This window comes from Terrapene carolina, unplaced genomic scaffold (genome assembly GCF_002925995.2).
Source record: "Terrapene carolina triunguis isolate 2854851 unplaced genomic scaffold, T_m_triunguis-2.0 Scaffold236, whole genome shotgun sequence".
NCBI classification, from domain to species: Eukaryota; Metazoa; Chordata; order Testudines; family Emydidae; genus Terrapene; species Terrapene triunguis.
This window is the reverse complement of record NW_020664587.1, coordinates 1,350,722-1,378,492: the sequence shown is the minus strand read 5'-3', so window position 1 is coordinate 1,378,492 and position 27,771 is coordinate 1,350,722. Positions and strand designations below refer to the sequence as shown.

The window sequence follows — 27,771 nt, the reverse complement described above, 5'->3', positions numbered from 1 at the left end:
GCAGGCTCTGGCGGGGCGCCCAGTGCCTGGCTGGCCAGCTCCGGGCTGGGCCCCTGTGAGCGGCGCGGCCCTTGGGCTCCCGGCAGGACAAGACCCCGCGTCCCCGTAACCATGGCGCCCAAGTACCCTTCCGCCCACCGCTGAGACGAGGCAGTGAGTGCGCATGCGCCGTCCTGGGGGGGGGGCCTGTCCCTTGTGCCGGGTGCTAGTGCGCACGCGCAGTTGGTGAGGCGGTGCTCTGCCCAGTTCAGCTGAGCTCCCGGCTGCCCTGACCCGGACCGCTTTGCCCCAGCCCGGCTTCGCCATGTCCTACGGCCCGTTGGACGCGTGCCGGCCCGGGGGGCCCCAGGGGCAGCCTCCGCCCCGGGACTTCAGCGGCATCATCCAGACCTGCAGCGCCAACGTGCAGCGCATCGCTCAGTACAGTGAGTGCGGCCCGGCCCGGCCCGGCCCGGCCCTTCCTCGCTCTCGCCTCCCGGCCGCCCCTCCTCGCCTCCTCCTGCCGCCGGCCTGCCCGCGTCCCTCTCAGCCTGAGCCCTGCCCCTGCCCCTGCGCTGGCTCCGGCTCCTTCCCTCCTGCCGGCCCCGCGCTGACAGCTCTGCCCCCCTCGCCTCCCCAGGGCCCCGGGCTTGGGCCAGCCCCTCGCCTCCCTTCCGAGCCACACGGAACCCCGCTGCAGTGCTGACAGTCCTTCCCCTGCTGTGCCTGACACGCCCCTTCCCTGCCTCCCCACGGCTGTGGCATCACCTGCGAGTTCTGCCCCCCCCCCCCGTAACTGTCCTCACCGCTTTCCCCCCCGCTGCTGCTTCATACCGCACCCAGACCGCTGGCCTCTCTAGCTCCCTTGAATTTCCTCTCCATCCTTGTCTGTCGTCTGTCTTTGCACTGCAGTTTCTCTTCACCTCTTTCCCAGTATAGGAAACACTGAATGAGGGCAAGCTACTCATTCAAATTCCAAAGCAGATAACTAATTGGCATCACCTATTTCTTACTAGGCAGTTGGTTGTCTGCAGGAGAGGTTCTACTGATCTCTTGGAAGAGTTATATGGAATTTCTAAAATCTAAAAACGTCAGCAGGTATCTAAGTGACCTGAAGTAACTGAACACAGCCGGGGAAGGAGCTCAATCAACCACAGCAGCTCCCTTGTAATTGGCCATGTTCATCAACCTGCTTTGCCAGACGCACCCATCCATGTTGCTGCAACAGCTAGTCATCCCTTGACAGTATGGTGGCCCTCTGGCTTAACACGAGCAGGGGTCAGCAACCTTTTAGAAGTGGGGTGCCGAGTCTTCCATTTAGTCACTCTGATTTAAGGTTTCGCATGCCAGTAATACATTTTAACATTTTTAGAAGGTTTCTTTCTAAGTCTATAATATATAACTAAACTAGTGTTGTATGTAAAGTAAATAAGGTTTTTTTAAATGAAGCTTCTTAAGCATTTTAAATTAAATTAAAATGCAGAACCCCCCAGAGCGGTGGCCAGGACCCGGGCAGTGTGAGTGCCGCCGAAAATCAGCTCGCGTGCCGCCTTCAGCACGCGTGCTATAGGTTGCCTACCCCTGAGCTAGTCCATTCCTGACTTTCCAAGGGACTTGTTTTCCTGGAAGTTCTCTTCATCAGCCCCTGACTTCCCTCCATTGCGATGTCTGCTTCTCTTCCTCCCATGAGACAGTGAAGGCTTCATATCTATAAGACAAAAGTAGTGTGGTTTTTCTTGTTCTCTTGCCCACCCATTCACCTGTCTGTCTCTTCTCTTGTTTTGCGTTGCTTTAATTCTTTTCATGACCAGTTGGGTGAAACAGAACAGAATCCTCCTGCTGCTATGCCCCTTATTAGATCATTACACCTGACTAGTGCCAACACAGAGCAGCACATGAGGTGTGGGACTAGCACAAGAGTTTCTCAAAATAGTCAAGGAATATGTGTTTTATCAAAGGCCTTAATAAAATAAAGGGGCACCATCAACTTGAGTTTATCTATTGATACAAATGCCTAATATTACTGTAACAGACAGAGAAGTTACTTTTCCATTTTGGTTACTTTAGACAAAAGGTGCTTTCAGTAGTAAATTTCATTGTAATCAATTTCCCCCATTTATGTGGGTTTTAAACAGAAGATATTACATTCATCACCTTTCTTGGCTTCAATCATCTGTGCATAGAGTACTATCTGAAAGCTTTCTGTCACTTTTAAGACTATTTTGAGCTTTACTTATAAGGACAGCCCAGGGAATTACAGACCAGTCGGCTTAACTTCTGTACCAAGAAAGATAATGGAGCAAATAATTAAGAAATCAATTTGCAAACACCTAGAAGAAAATAAGGTGATGAATAACAGTCAGCATGGATTTGACAAGAACAAATTGTGTCAAACCAACCTGATAGTTTTCTTTGACTGGGTAACAAGCTTGTGGATAGGGGGAGAAGCTGTACATGTGGTATGTCTTGACTTTAGTAAAGCTTTTGATACTGTTTCGCATGACCTTCTCATAAACAAACTAGGGAAATACAACCTAGATGGAGCTACTATAAGGTGGGTGCATAACTGGTTGGGAAATCGTTCCCAGAGAATAGTTATCAGTGGTTCACAGTCATGCTGGAAGGGCATAACGAGTGGGGTCCTGCAGGGATCGGTTCTGGGTCCGGTTCTGTTCAATATCTTCATCAGTGATTTAGATAATGGCATAGAGGGTACACTTATAAAGTTTGCGGCAATACCAAGCTGGGAGGGGTTGCAAGTGTTTTGGAGGATAGGATTAAAATTCAAATTGATCTGGACAAACTGGAGAAATGGTCTGAAGTAAATAGGATGAAATTCAATAAGGACAAATGCAAAGTATTCCACTTAGGAAGGAACAATCAGTTGCACACATACAAAATGGGAAATGACTGCCTAGGAAGGAGTACTGCGGAAAGGGATCTGGGGGTCATAGTGGATCACAAGCTAAATGAGAGTCAACAGTGTAATGCTGTTGCAAAAAAAGCAAATATTCTGGGATGTATTAGCAGGAATATTGTAAGCAAGATACGAGAAGTAATTCTTCCCCTCTACTCCACACTGATTAGGCCTCAACTGGAGTATTGTGTGCAGTTCTGGGTGCCACATTTCAGGAAAGATGTTGAAAAATTGGAGAAAGTCCAGTGAAGAGCAACAAAAATTATTAAAGGTCTAGAAAACATGACCTATGAGGGAAGATTGGAAAAAATTGGGTTTGTTTAGTCTGGAGAAGAGAAGACTGAGAAGGGACATAACAGTTTTCAAGTACATAAAAGGTTTTTACAAAGAGGAGGGAGAAAAATTGTTCTTCTTAACCTCTGAGGACAGGACAAGAAGCAATGGGCTTAAATTGCAGCAAGGGAGGTTTAGGTTGGACATTAGGAAAAACTTTCTAACTGTCAGAGTGGTTATGCACTGGAATAAATTGTCTAGGGAGGTTGTGGAATCTCCATCATTGGGGATTTTTAAGAGCAGGTTGGACAAACACCTGTCAGGGATAGTCTAGATAATACTTAGTCCTGCCTTGAGTGCAGGGGACTGGACTAGATGACCTCTCAAGGTCCCTTCCAGTTCTATGATTCTTTGATTCTCTACAAGATGTTAGACTTCTGACCCATTACAAGAGTTGTTCTGGCATGAAATCTGTGATGCTTGGCTCCTTCAGGTAGGGGAATTTAGTGCATGGGGAGTTCACTACACAACTGTGTACTGTGAGAACTAATAGAACTTCCAGAAAATCAACATGCTACCCAGGCAAGGTTCTGAGTTCCAGCATTTAATTATTCCATAAAGCCACATTGTACTATATGTGCTGTTAGGCATTACATTAAAAGACATTGTTAAATGCAAATCAATATAGTTTAAATACACTCCAGTATGGCTCATGAGCAAATCCAACATAAGTGACTTGATCCAAGACACAATCTAAATGAAGAAGTCACACCAACTAAACTAAATTTATTTACAGTTTTAGTTAAATAGTGCAACTTCTTTGTGTAGACTGGACCTAATGTTCTTCTGGTATGATGGAATTGATTCACTTGTCACTCCCCCATTCTGACTCTCAATGTTCTCAAAAGATAAAACAGTGGCATTCTAATCCCACTGTAACAAGATTGTAACTGAAATAGTCAACAAGAAGAACTAGACTTGAAGAATCGTGTTCTGCCCACTTAAATGCAGATTGTTCATGTACATCTTCTAAGATTCTTCCTCCTTCCCAATGCGACACTAGTTTTCAAAGATGACCTGCAACTACAGTATATTCTAATAGCTCAAGTAGAACACTCCAGTAACTGGAGTACCGGAAATGCAAAGATACCTTCATACTCCTCCAAAGTCGGTGGCTGCTGTCTCCTGCTTCCACTGATGAAGAGCATGTATTGTTGGTAACATCACAGGCAAAAAACTGTGCTGGGGAACTCTGCATGGAACAGATCACTTTACTGACTAAATCTCCAATTCAAACTCTTCTTTAGGCCAGCTCTATAAAGGCAATATCTGTCCTGTAAATTCATTCAGATTTTTACATTGCTTGCTAAGAAATCATGAACAACTCCTGTTGTTCAGCTCCAGAACTGGCTTACTGGGGGCTGGACCTGGGTGTAGTAGGTAAGGGTAGCTACTTGAGGTTCTCCACAGTGCTTAGAGGTATACCATGAACTTAAACTACTCCGTTTATTAAAAAAAAAAAAAAAAAAAGGGCTAAAGTAGTCTTGTGCACCTGCCTCTGAGTCCCTCACAGCTTCAGCAACTTCACAACCATGTTTTTGTATTTGTAACTGTTTCTCTTCCCTCTTGCTGTCTTTCACAAACACACACAGGAAAAATTGACTATAATGAAACTGACTATTGAAATTACTTTTTGTGTAAAGCAGCGGTTCTCAAACTATGGAGCAGGCTTCCCAGGAGGTGTGGGAATGTGTCAGGGGATGCGCGAACTTTTTGTTTTTTTTTTTTTTTTTTTGAGTTCTGGCTGTCAGCCCTGGTGGCTGGGCCTCATGCAGAAGGGTCGTGCACACCCGGGAGGCGGGGATAAAGGGGACAGCTGGAGCCCTGCCACCTGGGCTCAGGCTCTCCTTCCCTCCCCACAATCCCTCGCCTGGACATGATGAGCTCTCAGCCCTGGGGTGGCAGCAGCAGCGCAGAAGTAAGGGTGGCAATGGGGCACCAAGTCTGGTGTGAAAAGTGATATTTGTCAATCCAACCTAACTTCTGTGCTCTGTGTTCAGAGCTGGGTGCCTTGTCAGCAGCTGCTGCTCTCCGGTCTGCCTTCAGAGCTGGGGGTAGTATATGTACTTGGGGGGGAGGGGTATGGAAACTACAACAGAGGCAAAGAAGGAGGGCCCGATCAAATAAGTTTGAAAACCACTGGTCTAAACTAAACAAATTGGAGAAATAACTTTCCTCTCTCTTATAGCAATACTTTGTATCAACAGGTAAACTCATAAATGTGACTTTCTAAATTGGTGGTGCACCTCTATTTTATTAAACCCTTTAGTAAAACTCTAGTCCCTTGTAAGCACTCTACAAATCAATGACCAGACTACTTCAAACACCCTCACTTGGTCTAACATAAAAAGCATTTAGGGTAAGGTATGTTTTGACAATTGGTCTGTAACTTTTGCCTGCTTAGAAATTTAGCCTGGAAGTTATTTTCAATAAAGAATGTTATCAATGTGCAAAAGAACTAGAGAGAGACTAAATCAGTCCAAACAAAAAAGGCCACATTGATATAATTCAAGGAGTGTGTTGATACCATGCTTGGTAAAAACAAGAGATGTAGAACTGGAAATTAATTAGCCAAAATTGGTGAACAAAATAAGGGTATTGGCTATTTCACCCATCACTTCCCCTTTTGGGTCCTTAAATAAAGAGACTTTGGGGAAAACAACAGGCAGGGGTTACCGAAGCAAGCTTCCTCTCCTGGCTGCGTTCGGTGGGACACATGGCCTTTGTCATTCTGATCCTGAGAGAGACCCAGACCAGTCCTGAGAGAGTGACTCTGATGACATCGCCACTTCTACCAGCTCCTGCTGAATTCCAGTGCCACCTGAGATGAAATGGGATTGAACTTTAACAACAGCAATAACAACTCTAGCCCCCTCAACTATCTTCTCTCTTCCCTAAAAGGACAGTTATTGCCATCTGACACCTCAAAGAGACTGTCAATCTGGGGGGGCTAAAACCCTCTCCAGCTAAAGGGAAACGGAACACAGGATGTTGTTAAAATGGAGGCCTTATTTAATATTTTACTTTTCAAATGCTTTCACTGATTTTCCTTCTTTTCTTTATCTTTAATAAAAGGTTAAAATGTTTTTAATGGTATTTGCTATGGTACTAAGCAGACCTTGTTTAACACTATTTAATGTTGGACAATGACTGGGTTATGTTAACATCTTCGGCCCATTTATTTCATCTAGATTGAGACAACAGGTACAGGTACATCTTAAAGTGGTGAGCAAGCCTTACTTCAACAAAACTTTGATAGCAACATTTCTGTGGGAGAGATGGTAATGCAGCTAGAAGGGGAACTTCAAGAAAAATAAGCAAGAAGGAGTCTGTGTTGTTTTAAAATGGTCTTGCCTTGCAAATCACCAAGCCATTGTAAACTCTTTTCCTCAGCTTCTCAGATAAAGAATTTGATGAGCCAGCTTGGAACCAAACAGGACTCCAGCAAATTGCAGGAAAACCTGTAAGTATTACCTGAACAAACACGTAAGTGTGCATGTATATGATGGAAATAGACTGGGTCTCTTCTGGTTAGTGAGCAGTATCCTGAGCAAAACTCTGCAGGGTGGGAGGGTGGCAGTAGAGGGGGAGTAGGTGTGGTGTGGCAGGGCATAAACATGACTCTAGTTCTCTCAAAAAGGCTAAGTTGGTGGATGAAGGGAATTTGGTAGTTGTACTGGAGTCAAAAGCCATTAATATCTGCTTGCTATGGACACTGTCATGTGGATCAAAAACTGGTTGAAGGGTCATAAACAAGGGGGATTAACAGCCATGTATCAAGCTGTGTTCAGGCTTCTGCAGGTTAGAGCAGGATCTGTGATGTAGCTGATACTATTTTAAGCTTCACTTATGATTTAGAAGAGAGAGTAAATGTCACACTAACAAAATTCTTGGATCCTAAATTAGGAGAAATAATGAGAAGATAATATTCTGAAGGGGGAGAAACACCTGTAATGCCAAAAGACTAGGCAAGAGAATGATCAGCAGCAATAAGTTATGGCAATCAAAATGTCTAATGTAATTTTAAACACTGTAGAGAAGACTACACCACTGGATGACAAACCGCAGGGAGTTCAGATAGAACCACCAACATTCTCAAAGGGTCTGGAAGGTCCGACCTAAGGCAATTACACATAGATTGTCTAAGGCCTTGTCTACACTACACAAAACAGTGGAGGTGTACACATTGCAAAGCTAGTTTTGTCGGCAAAACTTTCCTGTTTTGCGACAAAATAAAACCACCTCGACAAGAGGCATAATGCTTTTTGCAGCAAATTTAAAATGACAAAGTGTCAGTGTAGCTGCAGCTGTTCATTCTGTCGCCATAACTGGCCTCCCCCAGTATCCCACAATACCCACCATGATCGCTCTGCTCATTGTTAGGAACTTGGCTGCCCTGGATTCCAGCTACAAAGGCATACGCCCTTCCCCTTTCAAAGCTCCGGGAAGTTCTGACAGCTGAATGTGCTGCTCCATTCTGGCAGCAAAGAATCCTGCTCTCCCCTGCACTGGGAACACAGCGGCAGGCAGACTGCTGCTGCAGGGGATGGGAGGGAGTCTGCTGTGCTGGGCAGAGCTGGGGATGGAGGCTGATGTTGGAGACATCTCCCTTTCCCTGCCTCAGGACTGGATGCTTCCGGTTGCTGTCTGAATTTAGCGACAGCATGCTGACACACTCACTCTTCCCCCAACACACACTCTGTCTCTGTCACATACACACTCCTCCCCCACTCTCATATACTCCCCCAAAACAGTCTGTATCTGTCTCTACACACACACGCCCCACACATGCCCTCCCCTTCTCTCCCCCACCCCCACCCCCACTTCAGTTGAAAAGCAGCTGGCAATCTAGTAGGATGCCCATGGAACAATGGGATTAAGAAATCTGCATCATGTGACGCTGTGCCTGCCCTATGAGGCATTGAAAACCCTTCCCAAAGCACCCTGCGGCCAGTTGCACAGTGAGATAGCTACCCGCAGTGCACTGCTCTCTGTGTCGATGCAAGAGCTGCTAGTATGCCTGTGCTCTGCCAACACAAGGAGCATAGTGTGGACATGCAACAGTGGTTTAATTAAAGCGGCATAACTTTTGTTGACAAAACTCTGTAGTGTAGACATGTCCTAAGCAACGACTACAGTTGTACACAAGCATACAAATAATTGAAGGGTGTAAGCAGCAGAGTGGTAGAGAAATAACTTAGGAGTAATAAGAGAAAATTATTAAAAGGAAAAATCAAATGAAAACCCAGAAAACCTTCCCAACTGTGAGGTCTCCTGATGATGGAATGATCTCCCAAAGGAAATGGAAGAAGCTCAGTTTCTCTGGACATTAAAATTAGAGTTGATCAAATCTAGAAAATGTGCAGTGAAGAATCTTGCATTGACACCCAGAGGTGAACTAAATGGCCATAGAATCTCATGTTACAGATTCTTTGAAAAGAAATATCCAATTTATTTGCATTGGGTTTACTCCAGTGCAAAGAAATCTCTTGGGTAAGGCTTGTTGGCAACCTTTCGTCTACGAGAGACTCTGGGAATTGCAGCCTATGATGTAGATGGTTTGCAATGTCTCATATGACTGAATTGGACAATCCAAGATTTGCATGATTTTTGGCACTTATTGCAAATGTATGTATCTGGGTTGGGAGCTGCTTGCTTCCTTCTCTGAGCTCTTTTCTCTTCAAGCTGTAGGAACCAGCTTCTGCATGGACTTTGATACCCTGATGAAGACAATGGCGCCACTTGTTACGATCACTTGCCAAGATTTCCCATTGGTCAGGATCAATTCCAAATTCCTTCATATCTCGCTTGCATGTGTCTTTATAGCAAAACTTGGGACGTCCTGTTGTTCTTGTTCTCTCCGATAGCTCCCTGTATAGCATGTCCTTGGGTATGCATCCGTCTTCCAAGCTACTCAGAGGGCCTAGCCAGCGCAGATGTCTTTGCTTGAGCAGGGCTGTCACACTTGGTAAATTTGTCTTTTGAAGAACCTCTGCATTGGTGACTTTATCCTGCCATTTGGTGTTGAGTATACGGTGTAAACAACGTAGTTGGAAACTATTTAACCTTTTCTCCTGATGAGCATAAGTTATCCATGTTTCCCCACCATACATGAGAGTGCTGAGGATGCAAGCTTGGTACACCAGCATTTTGGTCTTGATGGTCATCTTTGAGTTGTTCCAGGCTCTTTTAGTCAGTCTGCTAAAGGTGGTGGCAGCCTTTGCAATGCGAACATTTAGCTCTTCATCCAGTGAGAGGTTGGTGGTCACTGTAGAACCTAAGTAGCTGAACTTTTGGACGATTACTAGCTGGTTTGCATGTAGGATAATTGAAGGATCTTGTGGAACCCACCTATTCTAATACAACCATTTTCTTGATGCTAATAGTGAGAGCAAATGCCTGACAGGCACTTCAAATGTAGTCCATGAGTTCTTGTAGTAGATCTTTATTGTGAGCTATGAGGGCAGCATCATCAGCGAATAGAAGTTCCCTGATTAGCACCTTTTTGACTTTGGTGTTTGACTTAAGTTGGGATAGGTTGAAGAGTTTCCCATCTGATCTTGTGTGGAGATGCACTCCATCTTTCATGTTCTTAAACGCACAGTTCAAGAGTACCGGGAAGAAGATTCAAAAGAGTGTAGAGGCAAGAACATATCCTTGCTTTACTCCACTTTTCATCTCAGAGCTGTCCGAAGTGGACCTGTCAAACTGGACAGTTGCTCTCATGTTGTTGTGGAATGAATGTATGACTTAACAGGGTTGGTGGGCATCCTATCTTTTCTAGTATTGCAAATAGACCTGCTCTGCTGACTGTGTCGAATGCTTTGGTTAGGTCCACAAAAGTGATGTACAATGGTCAGTTTTGCTTTTTGCACTTTTCTTGGCGTTGACAAAGAGAAAATATCATGTCTGTAGTTTTACCCACAAAAGCTTATGCCCAAATAAATCTGTTAGTCTTTAAGGTGCCACCGGACTCCTTGTTGTTTTTGTAGATACAGACTAACACGGCGACCGCCTGATACTTGTCTATAGTTGATCTTCCAGCCCTGAATCCACACTATGATTAAGGGTAGACACAATTCGCCAGTTGTTGTAAGTGCACTAAGATGACTTTTGCAAAAGCTTTTCCTGCTACGCTTAGTAGCAAGATACCCCTGTAGTTGTTGCAATTGCCCTTTTCGCCTTTATTTTTATACAAAGTGATGATGTTTGCATCGCGCAACTCTTGTGGTACTTCACCCTCTTTCCAGCATTTAAGTAGCAGCTGATGAAGATATGGTAATAGGCTGTCTTTCCCACACTTGAGGATTTCCGCTGGGATGCCATCTTTTCCAGGAGCCTTGCCACTTGCCCACTTCTACAGTGGGCTCCACATTTAGTTCTGGCATGACCTGTAGAGTTGGCATTTGGTCTAGTGATTCGCTAGTGATGTTTCTTTCTTGTGCATATAGCTCTGAATAGTGTTCAACCCAACGAGACAACTGCTTGCTTTTATCTATAATGATTTCACTGCCGTGTGATTTGAGAGGGGCAACCTTGTTGACAGTAGGACCTAGAGCTTTCTTCAGGCCGTCATACATGACTGTGAGGTTTCCTGTGTCTGAGGCTGTCTGTGTCTCTTCACAGACCTTGATCCAGTAATGATTTGCACAATGTCTGCTTGCTCGCTGTACCTCGGTTTTTGCATGTCAAAGTCTCACTTTGGTACTTTGTTGATTTCTTGTTGTGTTCCAGATAGAGGCTGTGTTCTTAATGTTGATGAGAGGTAATAGTTCTGCTTCGTTTTCTTCAAACCAGTCCTTTTTTGATGGTCTCTTTCCCCCAAATGTAGCTAAAGCTGTTTCATAGAATCATAGAACTGGAAGGGCTGAGAGGTCATCTAGTCCAATCCCCTGCACTCAAGACAGGACTAAATATTATCTACACTATCCCTGACAGGTGTTTGTCCAACCTGGTCTTAAAAATCCCCGATGATGGAGATTCCACAACCTCCCTAGGCAATTTATTCCAGTGCTTAACCACTCTGACAGTTTAGAAAGATTTTCCTAATGTCCAACCTAAACCGCCCTTGCTGCAACTTAAGCCCATTGCTTCTTGTCCTATCCTCAGGGATTAAGAAGAACAATTTTTCTCCCTCCTCCTTGTAACAACCTTTTATATACTTCATGGATTATTGTTCTTAAATCTTCCCAAAATTCCTCTGCCTTCTCGGGTAATGACTTCCCATGCATTTTTTTTTTAAGGGGGGAGGAATAGCTCAGTGGTTTGAGCATTGGCTTGCTAAACCCAGGGTTGTGAGTTCAATCCTTGAGAGGGCCACTTAGGGATCTGGGGCATAAATCTGTCTGGGGATTGGTCTTGCTTTGAGCAGGGGGTTGGACTAGATGATCTCCTGAGGTCCCTTCCAACCCAGATATTCTATGATTCACGCAAAGTTCAAAAGTCTTCACAAACTCCTGGCATTTCCTGTGGTTTTCAGTGTTAATAGCATTGATTTGGGGCTTGCTCCTAGGTTTTGCTCTATGTTGTTTCTCGGCTGTAATCTTCACTTTGCTAATAATCAAGGAGTGGTCAGTGTCACAATCAGCACTGTGGAACGTGCGAGTGTTCTGCACTAAGGGTAGGTCTTTCCTCCTGACAATAACAAGGTCTAATTGGTGCCTGTGGCCTGATCGTGGATGTCGCCATGACACTTTGTGGCACTCTTTTCCTGTAAAATATGAATTTGAAATGCACATTTGTTTTGGGCGCAGAATTCAAGACGTCGTTGACCGTTCTCATTCATCTTGCCAATGCCAAAATGTCCTAGGCAATCTGGCCATGAGTTGTTGTCTGCACCAACTCTTGCATTAAAGTCAGCAAGGAGGAAAAGTTGCTCAGTTGATGGTATTCTTTTGATGACTTGATGCAAAGAGTCGTAAAATGTATCCTTCTCCTTGGGGTTAGATTTGAGTGTTGGTGCATAGGCACTAATGATGGTCACAGAGCCGATGGTCATCTGAAGTTTAAGTGAGATGATACGCTCTGACTTCCCAATGGATGTTTCTAGGAGCTTTACCTACTTGTTTCTCACAGCGAAACCGACACCGTGCAGACGATTTTCTTCACTGCTTTTACCTTGCCAAAATAAGGTGTAATGGGTCTCTTGACAGAACCATTATCTGCAAGTCTTGTTTCCTGAAGTGCTGCAATGTCAACATTGAGTGTGTACAGCTCACGGTCTATCAAAGCTGACTTCTGTATGCTGTTTGTGTATTGTAGGTCATCATTGGTCAATCCCGGACAAGTGGTCCTGACATTCCAGCTTCCAAGTTGGAAAGTTCTTGGTTTCTTATTTTTGTCAGGTGCAAGGTTTCAATCTGGATTTCAACTTTTGGTTTAGCCCCACGCACCCCAGGAGGCGGACAGACCATGGCGGGTCAGCACTTGACTGTCCGGGGTCTGCCGGCTTTGTGGCGGGCAGTGGCTGACCAATAGAAAGCAGTGATTCCTCCCACCATTGAAGGTGACCTGTGGCGCCCTCCTCTACGCCAGTCAAGTGAGAGTTTATAACCCATAACTGCCACCTTCCATGCTGCGTCCAAATCTAAATGAAGGCTCCCTGGCTGCCTGCCTGGAAGGCTTTAGTCAGTTTCAGTTTCTACCTGTAGGCAAAGAGTCTTCTGGGTGGCCAGCCAGCAGACCAAAAGCTTCTGGTTTGGCTCTCCCCGAACAGAATTTTCTGGAAATCCCTTCCCATGAAAAATCTGATGGTTTTGACTTTCTCTTTTTGGGATGAAAAATTTGTCAGATGAAATCTGTTACAGGATGGGATTTCCAGTGACAAGGTTCCTACTTATAAAAGGGAGCCCCCTCTCTTCCTGTAGTCTCTGTTTTGTCATTCCGAGCTGCTCAGTACAAATCTGAGGGCTGCTATGTTTAATAGACACCTGGGTGGCTATCGAACATGTTTATAACATTCCATATGAAGTGCAGAACATTCTAAACTTTTTCAGAATGTAAGCAGGACACAGCTGCTAATGCTTGAGTGCTTCAACTAGATCTTAGTTGATTTGATCTGGATTTAATGACTAATCATTGGTGGCAGTCTAATGAATCTAGTTTCCAGTTAGTGTAGTTCTGTTATAGAAAAACCCTCAGCTTTCACTTGAAGGGATTATTGGTACTTAACAAATAGTGCTTTCTAGGGTGACACTTCCAAGTGTATTGGTACAAAAATGCAGGGAAATCAGAGTCAACACAACCATCAAATTAACTTCTCAAGCATCACTATAGTTTACCTGCTGTGGGCTAGAATATGCAATGAGGCAACACAAACTCTACTAAACCTGACTGCTTAGTCCTGTACATCCTTTGGGCTATATGGTTGATAGCTTTCTTCTTGGTGTCTTATGGGCACGCAATGAACTTATTGCCTAGTGCTTATTTTTGTATCCCTTTCCTTCCTTTTCCCATCTTATGCTCTGACCCACCACTATGTTCTGTGTGCATGTGGCAGGAGAGTGAAACTCGTAGGAAGCTTAATCTATGCAGTGATAGCACTCTTGGTTAGTTAATTAGTTAATTCCTTCCAAATCCTCCTTCCTAGGGCAGAAAACACTACAAATTACAACAAGGTGTCTGGAAACTTTGTAACAGGAATTTAATGTAGATCATATGCTAGGCATACTAATGATGTGTAGAGTTTCCAGTGGTGAACTGTCTGGGTATGCTAAAGCAGAACTGCGTTTGTGCAACTAAGGACTTTTCATAGGTTATGGTTGGCTGTCTATTATAGAAGATCATGACTTCTTATAGCAAAGCATTCTGGGACCATCCTAACTTGCTGGGACAATAGTATTCATAGGCGCACCCAGTGTAACCACTAACTGAAGAGCCAATTTTCTTTTCTCTCTCTTCCCCTCCCCCCCCCCCCCCCCCATTGCCATGGCTTATGTGTGTCACGTTACGATGGACATGGCAATCATTGTTCATGGTCACCAAAATGAAAGCAAAACCACTAAGCAAAAAGTGGGACCCAGTCAGCATTTAAAGAATTACACTTCTGTCTAAAAATGTTTTCCTTAGATGACTAGTGGAAAGATTTGAATAAGCATCTGTTCTGTGCACTTGATAGTCTCATTCTTGCTGTTTTATGATGTGTGCCATTTTCCCAGGTTTTTTGTGTCCCTTACTGCAGGGGTTCTCAACCTTTTCCTTTCTGAGACCCCCTCCCAAAATGCTATAAAAACTCCACGGCCCACTTGCGCCACAATAATGGGGTTTCTGTGTATAAAAGCCAGGGCTGGCGTTAGGGGCAGGGGCGGCTCTAGGCACCAGCAAAGCAAGCACGTGCTTGGGGCAGCCCATTTGCAGGGGCGGCAGGGATCCAGCATGGGAGCTGAGAACCAACAGGGGGCCCTGGGAGCTGTAGTTCCTTGGTTAGCTCCCTGCCTATAGAGCCAGCCCTGGAGCAGGGAAAGAACTACATTTCCCAGCATTCCCTTGGCCACTACCAACAGGAAAGAGGGGGAGGGAGTGAGGAAGCTGAGACCTCATGCTGCAGCCTGCTATGAATGGAGAGCTGCACTGTGAGTAGGGATACTATATTTTAACTTTCAAAAAATAGAACACTTCATGGGGAGGGAGGGGAGCCTCACCCTGCTACCATCCACTCCCTCCGACTACCCCCCACAGAAACCCCAACCCATCCAACCCCCCCTGCTCCCTGTCCCCTGATCCCCCCCCCTCCCGGGACCCCTGCCCCAACTGCCCCCCAGGATCCCACCCCCTATCTAAGCCCCACTGGTCCTTGTCCCCTGATTGCCCCCTCCCGGGACCCCACCCCCTATCTAAGCCTCCCTTCTCCTTGTCCCCAACTGCCCCCTCCTGAGACCCCCCCCAACTTCCCCCCTAGAACCCCACCCCCTACCTGTCTCCTGACAAACCCCTGGGACTCCCATGCCTATCCAACTGCTGCCTGTCCCCTGACTGCCTCCCCCTCGCTAGGGCCATCAGCTGATTGGCGCAGGGACGGAGAGGAGGAGGGGCAGGAAAGCACCACTGGGGGAAGAAGAGGGGGAGGGGGGAAGCTTGGCTGCCGCAGAACCAAGCTTCTGCCTCCTGCCCCCACAGGGGAGAGCGGTGGGCGGGAGGGCTGAGTGGGGCTGGGGGCTGGGACCGCGGCAGGGAGCTGCATGCCACTCAAAATCGGCTCGCGTGCCGTGTTTGTCACGTGTGCCGTAGGTTGCCGACCCCTGATTTAGTGCTATAAGTGCAGGTGGAAGTTCCTGGGATAACCTGACAGTTGTAAACATAGAGCTGTAATCATTTGAATTGTCATAATGTGCCACTTAAATGTGCATGATTTTGGAACCCTTATGTGGTACGGTGACAAATGTTAATTGTTTGGAAACTATACTAATAAATTAGTTCAGAGGAAACTACATAAGCTTGTATTTTTATTTTAGACAACAGTTACAGCATTCTGCAAACCGGCTCGCCAAGGAGACAAACGAGTACCTAAAAGAGCTGGGATCTCTGCCACTTCCCTTATCTGCTTCTGAACAGGTTTGTGGGGTGAAGCTTTAGTGGAATGGAAGAAAAATTATCCTAATAAGAAAGAAACACAATAACTTGTGTCATTACAGGACAAGTATGAACTAGCAAATCTAGGTCATCTGATAGGGTGGCCTCTGTCTAAAGAGAGCAGAGAGCACCTGAAGAAGTGAGTTTTTTTACCCACGAAAGCTTATGCCCAAATATATCCGTTAGTCTTTAATGTGCCACCAGACTCCTCGTTGTTTTTGTGGATACAGACTAACACGGCTACCCCCGATACAGAATTGTATAGGGATGCTTTAAAATGGTGAGTGAAGCCAGGGAGTTCTCAGTGCCCCATCTCGCTTGTGTCTGTAGAACACAAAGTTTGACTTTCGGCATGCATGGATTTCTGTGCTGAGACTTTATCCCAAAAGACATTGGAACACAACCTGCATCTATGATCATTCTGTCACAGTGATGTGACAGGCTTCTTGGTGTAGTGTAAACTAGGAAGTCTTCTTGTAACGAAGAGGGTCTTTAATCCATTGGCATCCTGATCAGCAGCTGTCTCATGGGTTTACCATGGCTGAATGATCCTGGAACCTCCGAGTTCTAATTCTGGCTCTGCCATTGAGAGCTTGCCCACAATGGACATTACTGCACAGCAAGCCAGGGTCTGACTCTACAGCGCACCAGCTTGCTGCACGCTTATATCCCATGTGGACACTGTTGCAGTGCAATGGGAGTTCCACAGTGCACTCATAGTGTACCACCACTTTAAATAGTAGTATGTCAGAGGGCATCCATAGATTAAACCTGACAACGGAAATTAGACCAAAGTATTACAGCCCACAGCTAGGTTCCCTGTAAGCTGCACGGCCGTGCAACAGGCTATTTAGGGCTGCGCAGGTCCCCCAGCCCAGCCGCTCCAGAACTGCAGGGGAGAGGAGCCCCTCCCCCGGCCCTGGCCTGCTGGAACTGCCACAGCCAGGGAGAGGCACCCCTCCCCCCAAGCCCAGGTGCTACTGCGGGGAGAAAGAGCTGGGGGAGTCCTCTCTCCCCACCATAGCCCTGGGGCAGCCTGCACCCCAAACCCCTCATCCCGGGCCCCACTCCAGAGCCTGCACCCCCAGCCAGAGCCCTCACCCCCTACACCCCGACCCTCTACCCTAGCCCTGAGCCCCCTCCTGCACCCCAAACTCCTCATTCCCAGCTGACATAACCAGAGGAAACAGAAGGCCCGTTCCAGCTCCAGATTTCTCCAGCTTCTTACCAGAAACCTGCAGAGCTGCTTGGAGAAGGGGCTCGCTATTGCTATATAGTGGCTCTATTCTTCGCCCACTCACCCCTGGCCTTATGGCAGCGCTATAGCATTAAAATACAATTGGGCTGTGTATTCAGAACTGTTACTTAGTATCTTAAAAGGCATTTAGAAGCTATTTGCTGTAAGGGATAGCTGACTGTGGTGAAGAAGCTAAATTATAGGCAATGCAAAATTGTACCAAAATGCTGCATAGTGGAGCATTTGTTGGCCAACATCAAGTCTCTTTATAATTCTAATGTGCATTTGAATGCCCTTGCCTTTCCATGGGAAGGTAGTGGGAAGCTCTAGTCATCTTATGAGGTTCCCTGCCCAAAGGCCTCGAGCACATGACTTACGAGGAGAGGCTGAGGGAACTGGGATTGTTTAGTCTGCAGAAGAGAAGAATGAGGGGGGATTTGATAGCTGCTTTCAACTACCTGAAAGGGGGCTCCAAAGAGGATGGATCTAGACTGTTCTCAGTGGTACCAGATGACAGAACAAGGAGTAATGCTCTCAAGTTGCAATGGGGAAGGTTTAGGTTGGATATTAGGAAAAACTTTTTCACTAGGAGGGTGGTGAAGCACTGGAATGGGTTACCAAGGGAGGTGGTGGAATCTCCTTCCTTAGAGGTTTTTAAGGTCAGGCTTGACAAAGTCCTGGCTGGGATGATTTAGTTGGGGATTGGTCCTGCTTTGAGCAGGGGGTTGGACTAGATGACCTCCTGAGGTCCCTTCCAACCCTGATATTCTATGATTCTATCTAACACACAACAAAAGGTAACACATCTCCATGGGAACTAAGGAGACAGGCCTGGCGTAAACAAAATATAAACCTTAAATAGATAAGCCCCAAGCTCTCTCCTGCTGAATTTTGTGATAAAGGATGCAGTTTTGAGCCTTGACTGAAAGGGTGATGCTCATGTGCTGAGGCATATCCATGGGAAGAGTGCTCGATGAAGGAAAATCTTGTCAGCCATCCTCTTCAAAATGCCATTACGGGATGATCTGCAGCAGCAGATGGGGGGCAGCAGATGTTGCCTCAACCTGATCCTAAATTTAAAGGCTTAAATACCAGTCGTAAGTAAGACTGAAATTCCATGCTCTGTATAGTCGTTCAACATGTGCAATTCAGTTTCTCTCTAGTGGACGAGAAGTCCTTGACAAGTTATGCTGCCATATGGATAGGGCCCTACCAAATTCACAGCCGTGAAAAACACATCACAGCCCATGAAATCTGGTCTCCCACCATTAAATCTGGTCTCTTGTGTGCTTTTACCCTATACTATACAGATTTCACGGGGGAGACCAATGTTTCTCAAATTGGGGGTCCTGACCCAAAAGGGAGTTGCAGGGGGATTGCAAGTTATTTTAGGGGGGCTGCAGTATTGCCTCCCTTATTTCTGCGCTTTCGGAGCTGGGTGGCCGGAGAGTGGCAGCTGCTGGCCGGGGACCCAGCTCGGAAGGCAGCGCCCCGCCAGCAGCAGTGCAGAAGTAAGGGCGGCAATACCATACCATGACACCCTTACTTCTGTGCTGCTGCCTTTAGAGCTGGGCAGCCAGAGAGCGGCGGCTGCTGACTGAGGGCCCAGCTCTGCAGGCAGCAGCGCAGAAGTAAGGGTGGCAATACCATACCATGCCGTCCTTACCTCTGTGCTGCTGATTGCGGTGGCTCTGTCTTCAGAGCTGGGCTCCCGGCCAGCAGCCGCCGCTCTCAAGCTGCCCGGCTCTGAAGGCTGCGCCAATGTAGCAGTACCGCAACCCCCCCCCCCCCCCCCAACTTTGCGATCCCCTCCCCACAACTTCTTTATGGGTCAGGATCCTTAAAATAACAACACTGAAATTTCAGACTTAAATAGCTGAAATCATGAAATTTACTATTTTTAAAATCCTATCGCGGTGAAATTGACCAAAATGGACTGTGAATTTGGTAGGGCCCTACATATGGAGTAATAGTTGCAATATGTGAATGTCTCTTGCTGGAAGTGCCAATAATTACTTTTCAGCATCCCAGCCAAGAGTTCATGAAAGCCTGAATCAGTATGGCAAGATTCTTCCCAGAAGAAAGGACTGCAACTTTTAACTATCTGAACAGGCTTCATTGGATTATGCTACTGCATCAAATGCCTTCTCATAAAACTGTTTTAAAAATTATTCATATTTGCTTAATGGGAATGTTGAAATGTGGATAAGAACTGACTGAAGGATCATAAACTGGGTAATAAACAGTACAGTCTCAAGTTGTAGGAAACCTGTATAGTGGGTACCACACAAATCTGCCCTGATCTTAGTTAACATCCTTAATGATCTGGAAGAGGGGCGTGCGTGGCACATTTAATGAAACTAGTACATGATACAAAAAAAGGGAAGAGTTCAACCCTAATGAGGACAGAAATCAACCAAACTAAACAAATATGAGAAATATGGAAAAAGTAAAATGAGACTTGCCTTGGAGGGAAATATAGCTAATAAATCTGGAGAAAAACAAGTAGAAACAAAGAGAAGGAAAGCAGTAATCCCACGAGATTAAGGGATAATAGACCACAAACTAAATGCAATCTTGTATTGTGGAAAATGCAGCACTCTAGGGGCTTGTCTACACTATGGATGCAACAGCAGCACAGCTATGGTGCTGAAGTGTGGACACTTCCTACAGCGACGGAAGGGTTTTCCATCACTGTATTAAATCCACCTCCCCGAACAGTGATCGCTAAATAAACGGAAGCATTCTTCCATCAACCTAGCCACATCTGCAGCAGGGGTTAAGTCGGTGTAGCTATGGTGCTTAATGATGTGAAATTTTCACACTCCTGAATGATGTAGGAAGTAGCTATGCTGACCTAAATTTTAAGTGGACCAGGCCCAGGGCTGCATACAGAGGCAGTTTATGGAACAGGAAGGTCAGTCCCCATGTACAGCTCTGTTGTAATCATATAGGGAACACACTATTCCATATGAAAAGAAATATTGACAAAGTAGAGGGAACTTTAAGAAAATCGCTGACCATCCTCCAGCTTTTGTAGGATTCACTTGCCAGGAAAAGATGGGGTTAAATTCTTCTAACTTGACTAAATGAGTTACTGAGGGATCTGCAGGGGACTTAGGCCTACAGGTATCTGAATCTTGTTAACCCGAGACTGGCTGATTATTTAGTGCAGTCCATGTGGTATGACTAGGAATAATGGGTTGCAATGTACTAGATTCTGGAAGTGTCTGCAGGAAAGTAAAGCTAAACTCGAGAACCCCAGGGTAGGGAATGATCTGGCATTGGCAGGGGCTGGACTGGGGAATCTGTCTGAACACTGGAGATAGGGGCCTCGTGAAGCCCCGTGCTTTGTGGATTGTCTCGTCAGTAGATATTGGAATAACTCGTTCTCTTATTTCAATTCTTTAGCGTCAACAGAAATTGCAGAAGGAGCGTTTAATGAATGACTTCTCTGCGGCCTTAAATAACTTCCAGGCAGTGCAGAGAAGAGTGTCGGAGAAGGAGAAGGAGACTGTAGCCAGGGCACGGGCTGGCTCTCGTCTCTCGGTAAGTATTTTAAGAGGAGTTGTATAATGAGCTCAGCGAGCTCTGAAGTCTTTATTACAAAGGCACCTTTCACTCAAATATTTGGACTTCTGTGACAAACGAGGAACAAATGAAAATGTGCATGTTTGTATTTTGTGGGAGGTGGACACCGAACTATTGAGATCGATCAGCTCATATGTATGCATGGCTGAAGACTTCAGAACTGTCAGTCTGCACTGTCACTGAGCAGTGTCTGTGTACTAGCTCTTTGTATTCTGAAGCACAGAAGGCCAAAAGTCTCTCAGTGCCTTGCCTGCTCACAATAGTGGAGGAGGAGGAGGAAAGTCAGGCATGTGCAGGTATATGTGGAGAGGGGAACCAAAGCACCGCTGGTAGGCCCGCAATAAGACTGTCAACACTGGCCTATAGCTCTCTAAAAAGACCTCTTAAATGTTGTCCGTCCTTGAGCTGCCTCCTGGCAGACACTCTCTCCATCTCCCTTTTCCCCTTCCCTTGAGCCCCCTTTGTCCAACTGCTTCCTCAGTGCAATTTCCAATTTTCTTCCTATCCATGGTTGGTTAAATCCTGTTCTGGTGATATTGTCTCTGTCTCTTGTTAAGTCCCTGTGATTACTAAGGGCTGGTCTACACCCAGCCGCTAGTTCGGCGGCTGGGGATCGAAGTTCCGGGTTCGATTTATCGCGTCTGGTCTGGACGTGATAAATCGAACCAGGAAGTGCTCGCCGTCGACTGCGGTACTCCAGCTCAACGAGAGGAGTACCGCGGAGTCGACGGGGGAGCCTGCCTGCCGTGTGTGGACCGCGTCTGAACCGCGGTAAGTTCGAACTAAGGTATGTCGACTTCAGCTACGTTATTCACGTAGCTGAAGTTGCGTACCTTAATTCGAATTGGGGGGTAAGTGTAGACCAAGCCTAAGAAGCATTCCTAATAAAATGGACAATCAAAGCATTTTTTTCAATCCCTCTTGCCCACTTCCTCCCCTGCTTTGTCTAATCCCCTTGGAATATTGATTCGTAATTCTGCTCCCTTGCTGAAGTTTGTCATAATCCATGAGCTGATGGCTTTAGAAGTAAATGCACCAAAACACTTATTGTATGTGGATAAAGGAATTGACAAGCAATTACAAAGGACTTAAGCAGACTTTTTAGGGGGCCTCTTTCAGTGGCCTCTGACTTGCAGTGCCCCTGTAGCTTATGTCTAAAAACCAAAGTAACGCAAGCATCTTAAAGGTACTCACACTAGTAAGTTACAACTCTTCAGCTCCACATAGTAAGAGTCCTACCTTGCTGTGGTTGGCTGTGTCCATGATGCCTGCAGTTTGTGACAGTAATGAGCCATTCCTCTCTTCCAGACTGATGAGAGACTCAAAGAGGAGCAGCTGGTCTCGTTTGATAGGTAACAACTACCTCTTGCATTCCCGGGGTGCATTTTATCACTTCCATCTCTGTGTAATTAACACGTTACTACAAGAAACTACATTAATGCAGCATTATCACTGAACTTGGTGCATAGAGTCCAGGAAACCCAATTCCTACACCATATAAAACATTTCCATATGTAGTTAGTTTGTAAACCTTATTGTGGTGGTACACAACTTCCAAACATTAAACTATTTCAAAACTAGGCTACTTCACATGTTGGCTGTTGGCCCTCCCAGAGATAATTAGCATCTCTTAATGTATTTTGGCACTCTGAGGTCTTGAAACTTACTAGCTAGCAAAAACTGCTGGAGGGTTGTGCACTAACTCGGACATGGAATCTTGGTACAGCTTTCCAAAGTATTTACTCTTGAGTGGAGAAGCAAGAGGACACCTCTCCTCATCCTAAATGTGTGAAAACAGGGTCTTGTATTGCACTTGCTGGTTTGTCCATAATAGTGCCTAGCCTGCACAATGCTATTACTAATGCTGTCTCTCCAGGATGCAGGTGATTTGGGAGTGGGGACGACTGGCTTGCTTTAACATCTCTGCTGGTGGTTTTTTTTTTCATTTGCAGTTCTTGGGTAGTGGACTAAAATACCATGGGCTTTATTTTGACCTCCAATGCCATGCATCCAGTAGGTATCATTCAACCCGGACCCATGCATGGCACGCTCTGCCTAGTACTCAAAACAACATGCTTGCAGGTTGCCTTCCATAAAGACTTCCATCTGTGCCTTTTGTTCTTTGGGTGCCCTATAAACAACACACAGCCCCAAACACATTAGGAAATACAAAGTTTCCCAGTATATAGCCATAAGGAACACTTACATCTTAGAACAAAGCATCCTACACAAACCAACTTTTAGTTTCTTTACTGAGATTTTGAAGTATCCTTATGCAAAACCCACTCTTCATCCCTTCAGTAACCTGTCATCACTAGTCCAATTTGTCTCTAAGCACAACTGTAATACCAGAATCTATCTACTTGTACTAAAGGTTTAAATCCACTCCTGATTTGTTTTTTTGTCCCCGGGGGAAGCTTTCTATAATTCACTGGCATTGTGGCATGAATGGGGAGTGGAAGTATCTGCTGCTCAGGAGGAACGGGCTCTTAGTCTGTGTTCTTTCTGCAGTAATGAAGACTGGAATCAAATGCAGTCTCAAGAAGATGTAGCAATAACTGAACAGGACCTTGAACTCATTAAAGAGAGGGAAACGGCAATCAGGCAGTTGGAGGTGAGCTCTAGAGCCTATCATTCGCAGCCCTGACCTAAATAAAAGGCCCAGGTAATGTGCTCTAGGCTCGTCTATTTGTGGGGAGGGATCAAGAGAGCTGGGAGTTCAGTAGGCCCAGAACTCCTTCTAGAGACGCTGATGCTTAGGTGAGTGACCTCCTAGCTGAAGAGGGCTGTGTGCAGGTCCCTCCAGCACCCATCAGCGATGCTCCAAAGATGGTAGGAGTGACGCCTTAATAAAAATGTTCATATGAATCCCACACTGTGCTAATTACTAGTGCCCTGGGACAACCACTGAATACCCATGAAGCTTGCTCTCTGCTGTAGTTGGTGTATAAGTCTTGAAAGCTTTCATCTCTCATGAGGTAGAAAAAACTGTTACTACAACCACTGAAAATCAACATCCATGTAGGGTGGGAATTTTTTTTATAGAGGGTGTTTAGTCTGTTAAGCCTTGGGCAGTATTCCTGAGATGGACCTTTAAGCAAAGAAGAAACTAGCTTTGGAAAAATATAATCTATACCTTTTGTAACTTGTCAAACTGTTGTCTTCAGGCAGACATTTTGGATGTCAATCAGATATTTAAGGATTTAGCTATGATGATTCACGATCAAGGAGACATGATTGGTAAGTACACTTGGACAACAGATGTTCTGAAATATAACTCCTCTCTTTTATCTGGCTTTATTCTACACCTAGTCCACATTTTAAATTCAATGTATATGGAAAAACCGAGAGTGGCTGATTTAAACCATTGCAGCTATTCTATATAAATGCCATATGATAGCATATGCTGTTCAGCTTTAATTCTGCAGTTCTGAATTGGCTTTTAATATAACTTGAGTTCTCTCCCCTTACACTTGTGTAGATAGCATAGAAGCAAATGTGGAAAGTTCAGAAGTGCACGTGGAAAGAGCCAGTGAACAGTTACAGAGAGCTGCTTATTATCAGGTAAACTCTTCTGTGTGCTTTGCACTGTCATACATATTGACCGGTGCTATCGCCATATTGCACAGAACAAGGCAAACATACCCACTTCTGCAACCAGTCAGGCAAGTCTCACAAAACTAGCAGGGGCTGAGGTGGGACTAACTCTTCTAATGAACACCATCTCCAGGAAAAGATGCTGCCACGTGTACTACTTGGCTTATCAATAAGATACTAGAAATTAACCATGGGTTCCCTTTGGGACCCCTCTACTCAGCCTTCTCCATCATGCAGGGGATATAATGTGGGGTGCATAGACCTGGAGAATAGCTGAAGGTAGCTGCTGGGTTTTGTCTTCAGTACTGCATTTTTTAAAAAAAACAGATATTAAAAGATAATGGAGAACATTCCTTAGCAGAGGCAGGTTATTGTGTTACAGTGGAAACATTACAAGGCTGATCTTCAGACTGATACAGTTTACCAGCCCAGGCAAAAATTTACTACCCAATACTTAACATAGATACCAACACACACAACCCCATTCACAAAAAACTTAACAGATGATTTCTTTCCCACCCACTCTTTGACATAGTGTCCCACCACATGCCTCAACTTGCATCATCTTGCCATTTGCTGCTCAGTTCACCCCAGCCTACTTGGTCACCACCCACTCATCCATTCTTCCCCCTTGCACCTGAACAGTCATCAGTTCTTTTTCCTGACCTACCAAATCTCTCTCAGCAACTTTTCAAAGCCCCTCATTTTGGCCACTTTGATTAGATCTCTAGTGTTGGCTTGATGGCATGCACCTGTCCTCCTGCCTGCCGTGCTTGCAGTTCAAGAGCCTGTGGCAGGACTAAGGTTCTGCTTCAGCTGCTCCCTTGTGTAGAGAGGGCTATGGCTAAGGAACTGGGCATGCTTGGTTCAGGGGAGGAGACATATGGAGACGAGTAAGAGGAGGCTACAGTGCAGTAGAGCAGCAGTGCTCTGATCCTGGCTTCAGCTGTGAGGAAGGAAAAGGGCCCATGCTAGTGGCGGTAGCTGTTCCTCTGCTTGCTCTCGACCTGAACTAAGGTATTGGAGCTCGCACTCCAACAGAACAGAATAGCAGCTGCTCTCGCCATCCAGCAGCTTGCGATATCATTGTGTCCTAGAACTTCTTCACAATTTCACAAACACCAGGGCTGGACTCTCCAACATAAGAGTTTAGAATCTGCATGCGTTGCAGGCATTGGTCATACTTACCTAGACACAGTAGGAGGTTTCCCAAGGCAAGTGAGACTCTATAAGGCTGCAGTGGGTAAACTTTAAAACAGCTGCACGTCTGTGTTCACGACCGGGTATATTACAAGCCTCCAGGTCAGGATGGGGATAGAGTACAATGCAGAGAGCAGAGGCCATTACATCAAAGAGCAGAAATCGTGGCTGATGAATTCACCCACATATCATTTGCATAGTTCCAAGAAGCTTCTTGTAACAGCCAGTTCAGGCACACAAGGGAAGGCGCAATACACAGGTAAATTGGTTTTTCTTTGATCATGCCTTGTTGATGCCCTCAAAGAATCCTAACAGCTGGGAGAGGTATGACTTCTGTACAAGTCATGGCGGTGTGTTCTATCATAGCATGGTCTGCTAGGCATTTTAAAACGCAAGCTTGCTCGCTTTCCACTATTGTTTCAGCCAGCTTCAAGTACGGCTCACTCTTTTTTGACAGCAGCAGGAGTTGAGTCCAACCGTGTTCTGACTGCATCACCTCCTAGTTCTTTATGCTGTTAACCCTGAGCATTTTTGGTTTGAGTCCATAAAGCACACTGATTTAAACAAAGTGTAATCTGTTCTCTGGGAATTTTTTCCATTCTCCTCCTGAGTCAGGATAGATGTGCTGTGCTTCTACTTTCGCTGCTGTCTCCTGTCCAGAACTCTGTAATTAGCCGAACTCATTGAGTCTTCTGTCATCTGCTGTTTTAGTGTCAATATTTTTTGTTCTTTTTCTTTCATTAGAAGAAATCTCGTAAGAAGATCTGCATCCTGATTCTTGGCCTTGCTGTGGCTTCTGTAATCTTAGGACTCGTTATCTGGCAGGCAACAAAATGAAGTCCTCATAAGGAGTCTAATTTCATTGCAGAGTTTTCCCCTGGGAAAACAGGCTGACTAGTCTTGGAAATGAATTGACCACCTTGAGGGAGCACAAACCAGAATGTCCTCTAGTAATAGATTTAGAAACTAACATGCAGATAACTACTTGGAATTAGTGAACAATGGAGAACAGTATTTATCAGTTTATGTACAAATTCTATTGCTTTATGTAACTAAACTATCTTGTATTTTTTTGCTTTCTGTATTGTATTATGATTACTCCCTGTCCCAACTGTATCTTGAAGAATGTGATCAGTAATTGGAGATGTCTTGTTTTGGACAAGTGGCACTACAATTCTTCTAACATGTTTATATGTATAGTTATACTTTGTAGGAGTGATGCAAATAGGAATTACTTCCAAAGAGTGCACAGTGCTGATTCTCACTTTACCTTGACTCACCAATTCCTAAAATCTCTAATATCTGCCCCATGGTTTGATTAGTCTCCAGGTGGCCATAGCTCTTAACTCTTCTAGAGAAACTTTACCATTACATTTTTGAATGGTAAGGATTAAAATGCATGAGTGCTGAAGTTGGAACCACTAGTGGGCTCAGTGACTGATCAGTTTAGTCTATAGATAATGGTAACAGTTTTTATTAATGTTTGGTGGTGGGTTTTTTCACATCAGTGTTTGTGGTGACAATGCAGCATTTAACATAACATTCTCTAACAATATATTCTTTCCTAGTGAGACTATAGCTGGTGGCTTACTGTTATCAAACACTTAAATCTTCCCACTCGGCACTGCCACCACTTGTGTAGAATTAAAAAATGGCTATTGAAACATGCCCTATGGCATAGGCAACCCTAAAATCTGGAGCTACACATTTAGTTTGTAACTAGTTAATGTGACAACTTCACATTTATAATGGTGATGAGAGCCATGCAAGGTTGGAAACTGAGCCCAAGGGTTTATTGAACTTTCTGGTTTCACCCAAACTAAATTGTTTAGAAATGACCCTTGAAAAGCTCTGTTAGTAGTTAGCAATGTGGAACTCTTACTAGAACAGATGGTATGCATTTTGTGAACAAATACCAGTTATGAACATCTAATACTCTTAATCTTCTGTTCATAAGGGATAAAAATTTGGTTTAGTAAATCAATAGTAGTTTTAGAATGGCAGAGGGTATTGCTTGACTAAGTCTTTCTATGGAAGAGATCTCTGGTTCTACTTAGTGTTCTGTAATGGGGCTGGATAGCACTTACCTGCCACCCCCATTCCTCAATGTGGTTCTGAACTGAAATGCACTGATGGAAAAATAAGATTCTAGCTAAAGCTCATCATTGTGTGGTTAACTGCAGCATACTGGCCCATTTTGTATTTAATCTTTATTCCATATCTGTCTTAGTTAAAATACTAAACTAAATGTGAAAACTGCAGAGGGAATGTGTTGTCATAATTGCACAATTTTTTGCACTATTGCACCATCATTCCATCCAATAACTGTCAATAAACATTTTTAAAAGTC

The 27,771-nt window shown here is 45.1% G+C and overlaps 1 protein-coding gene across 1 annotated transcript; it reads left to right on the top strand.

Moving 5' to 3' along the window:
• Nucleotides 1–217: 217 nt before the first annotated feature.
• STX12 (syntaxin 12) lies at nt 218–27,771 on the top strand. Its single transcript, XM_024212484.2, has 9 exons — nt 218–425; nt 6,623–6,692; nt 15,679–15,778; nt 20,445–20,582; nt 21,933–21,976; nt 23,136–23,238; nt 23,792–23,864; nt 24,106–24,188; nt 26,166–27,771. The coding sequence occupies exons 1-9, from the start codon at nt 305–307 to the stop codon at nt 26,256–26,258; spliced, it is 825 nt and encodes a 274-aa protein (XP_024068252.1). The 5' UTR covers nt 218–304; the 3' UTR covers nt 26,259–27,771.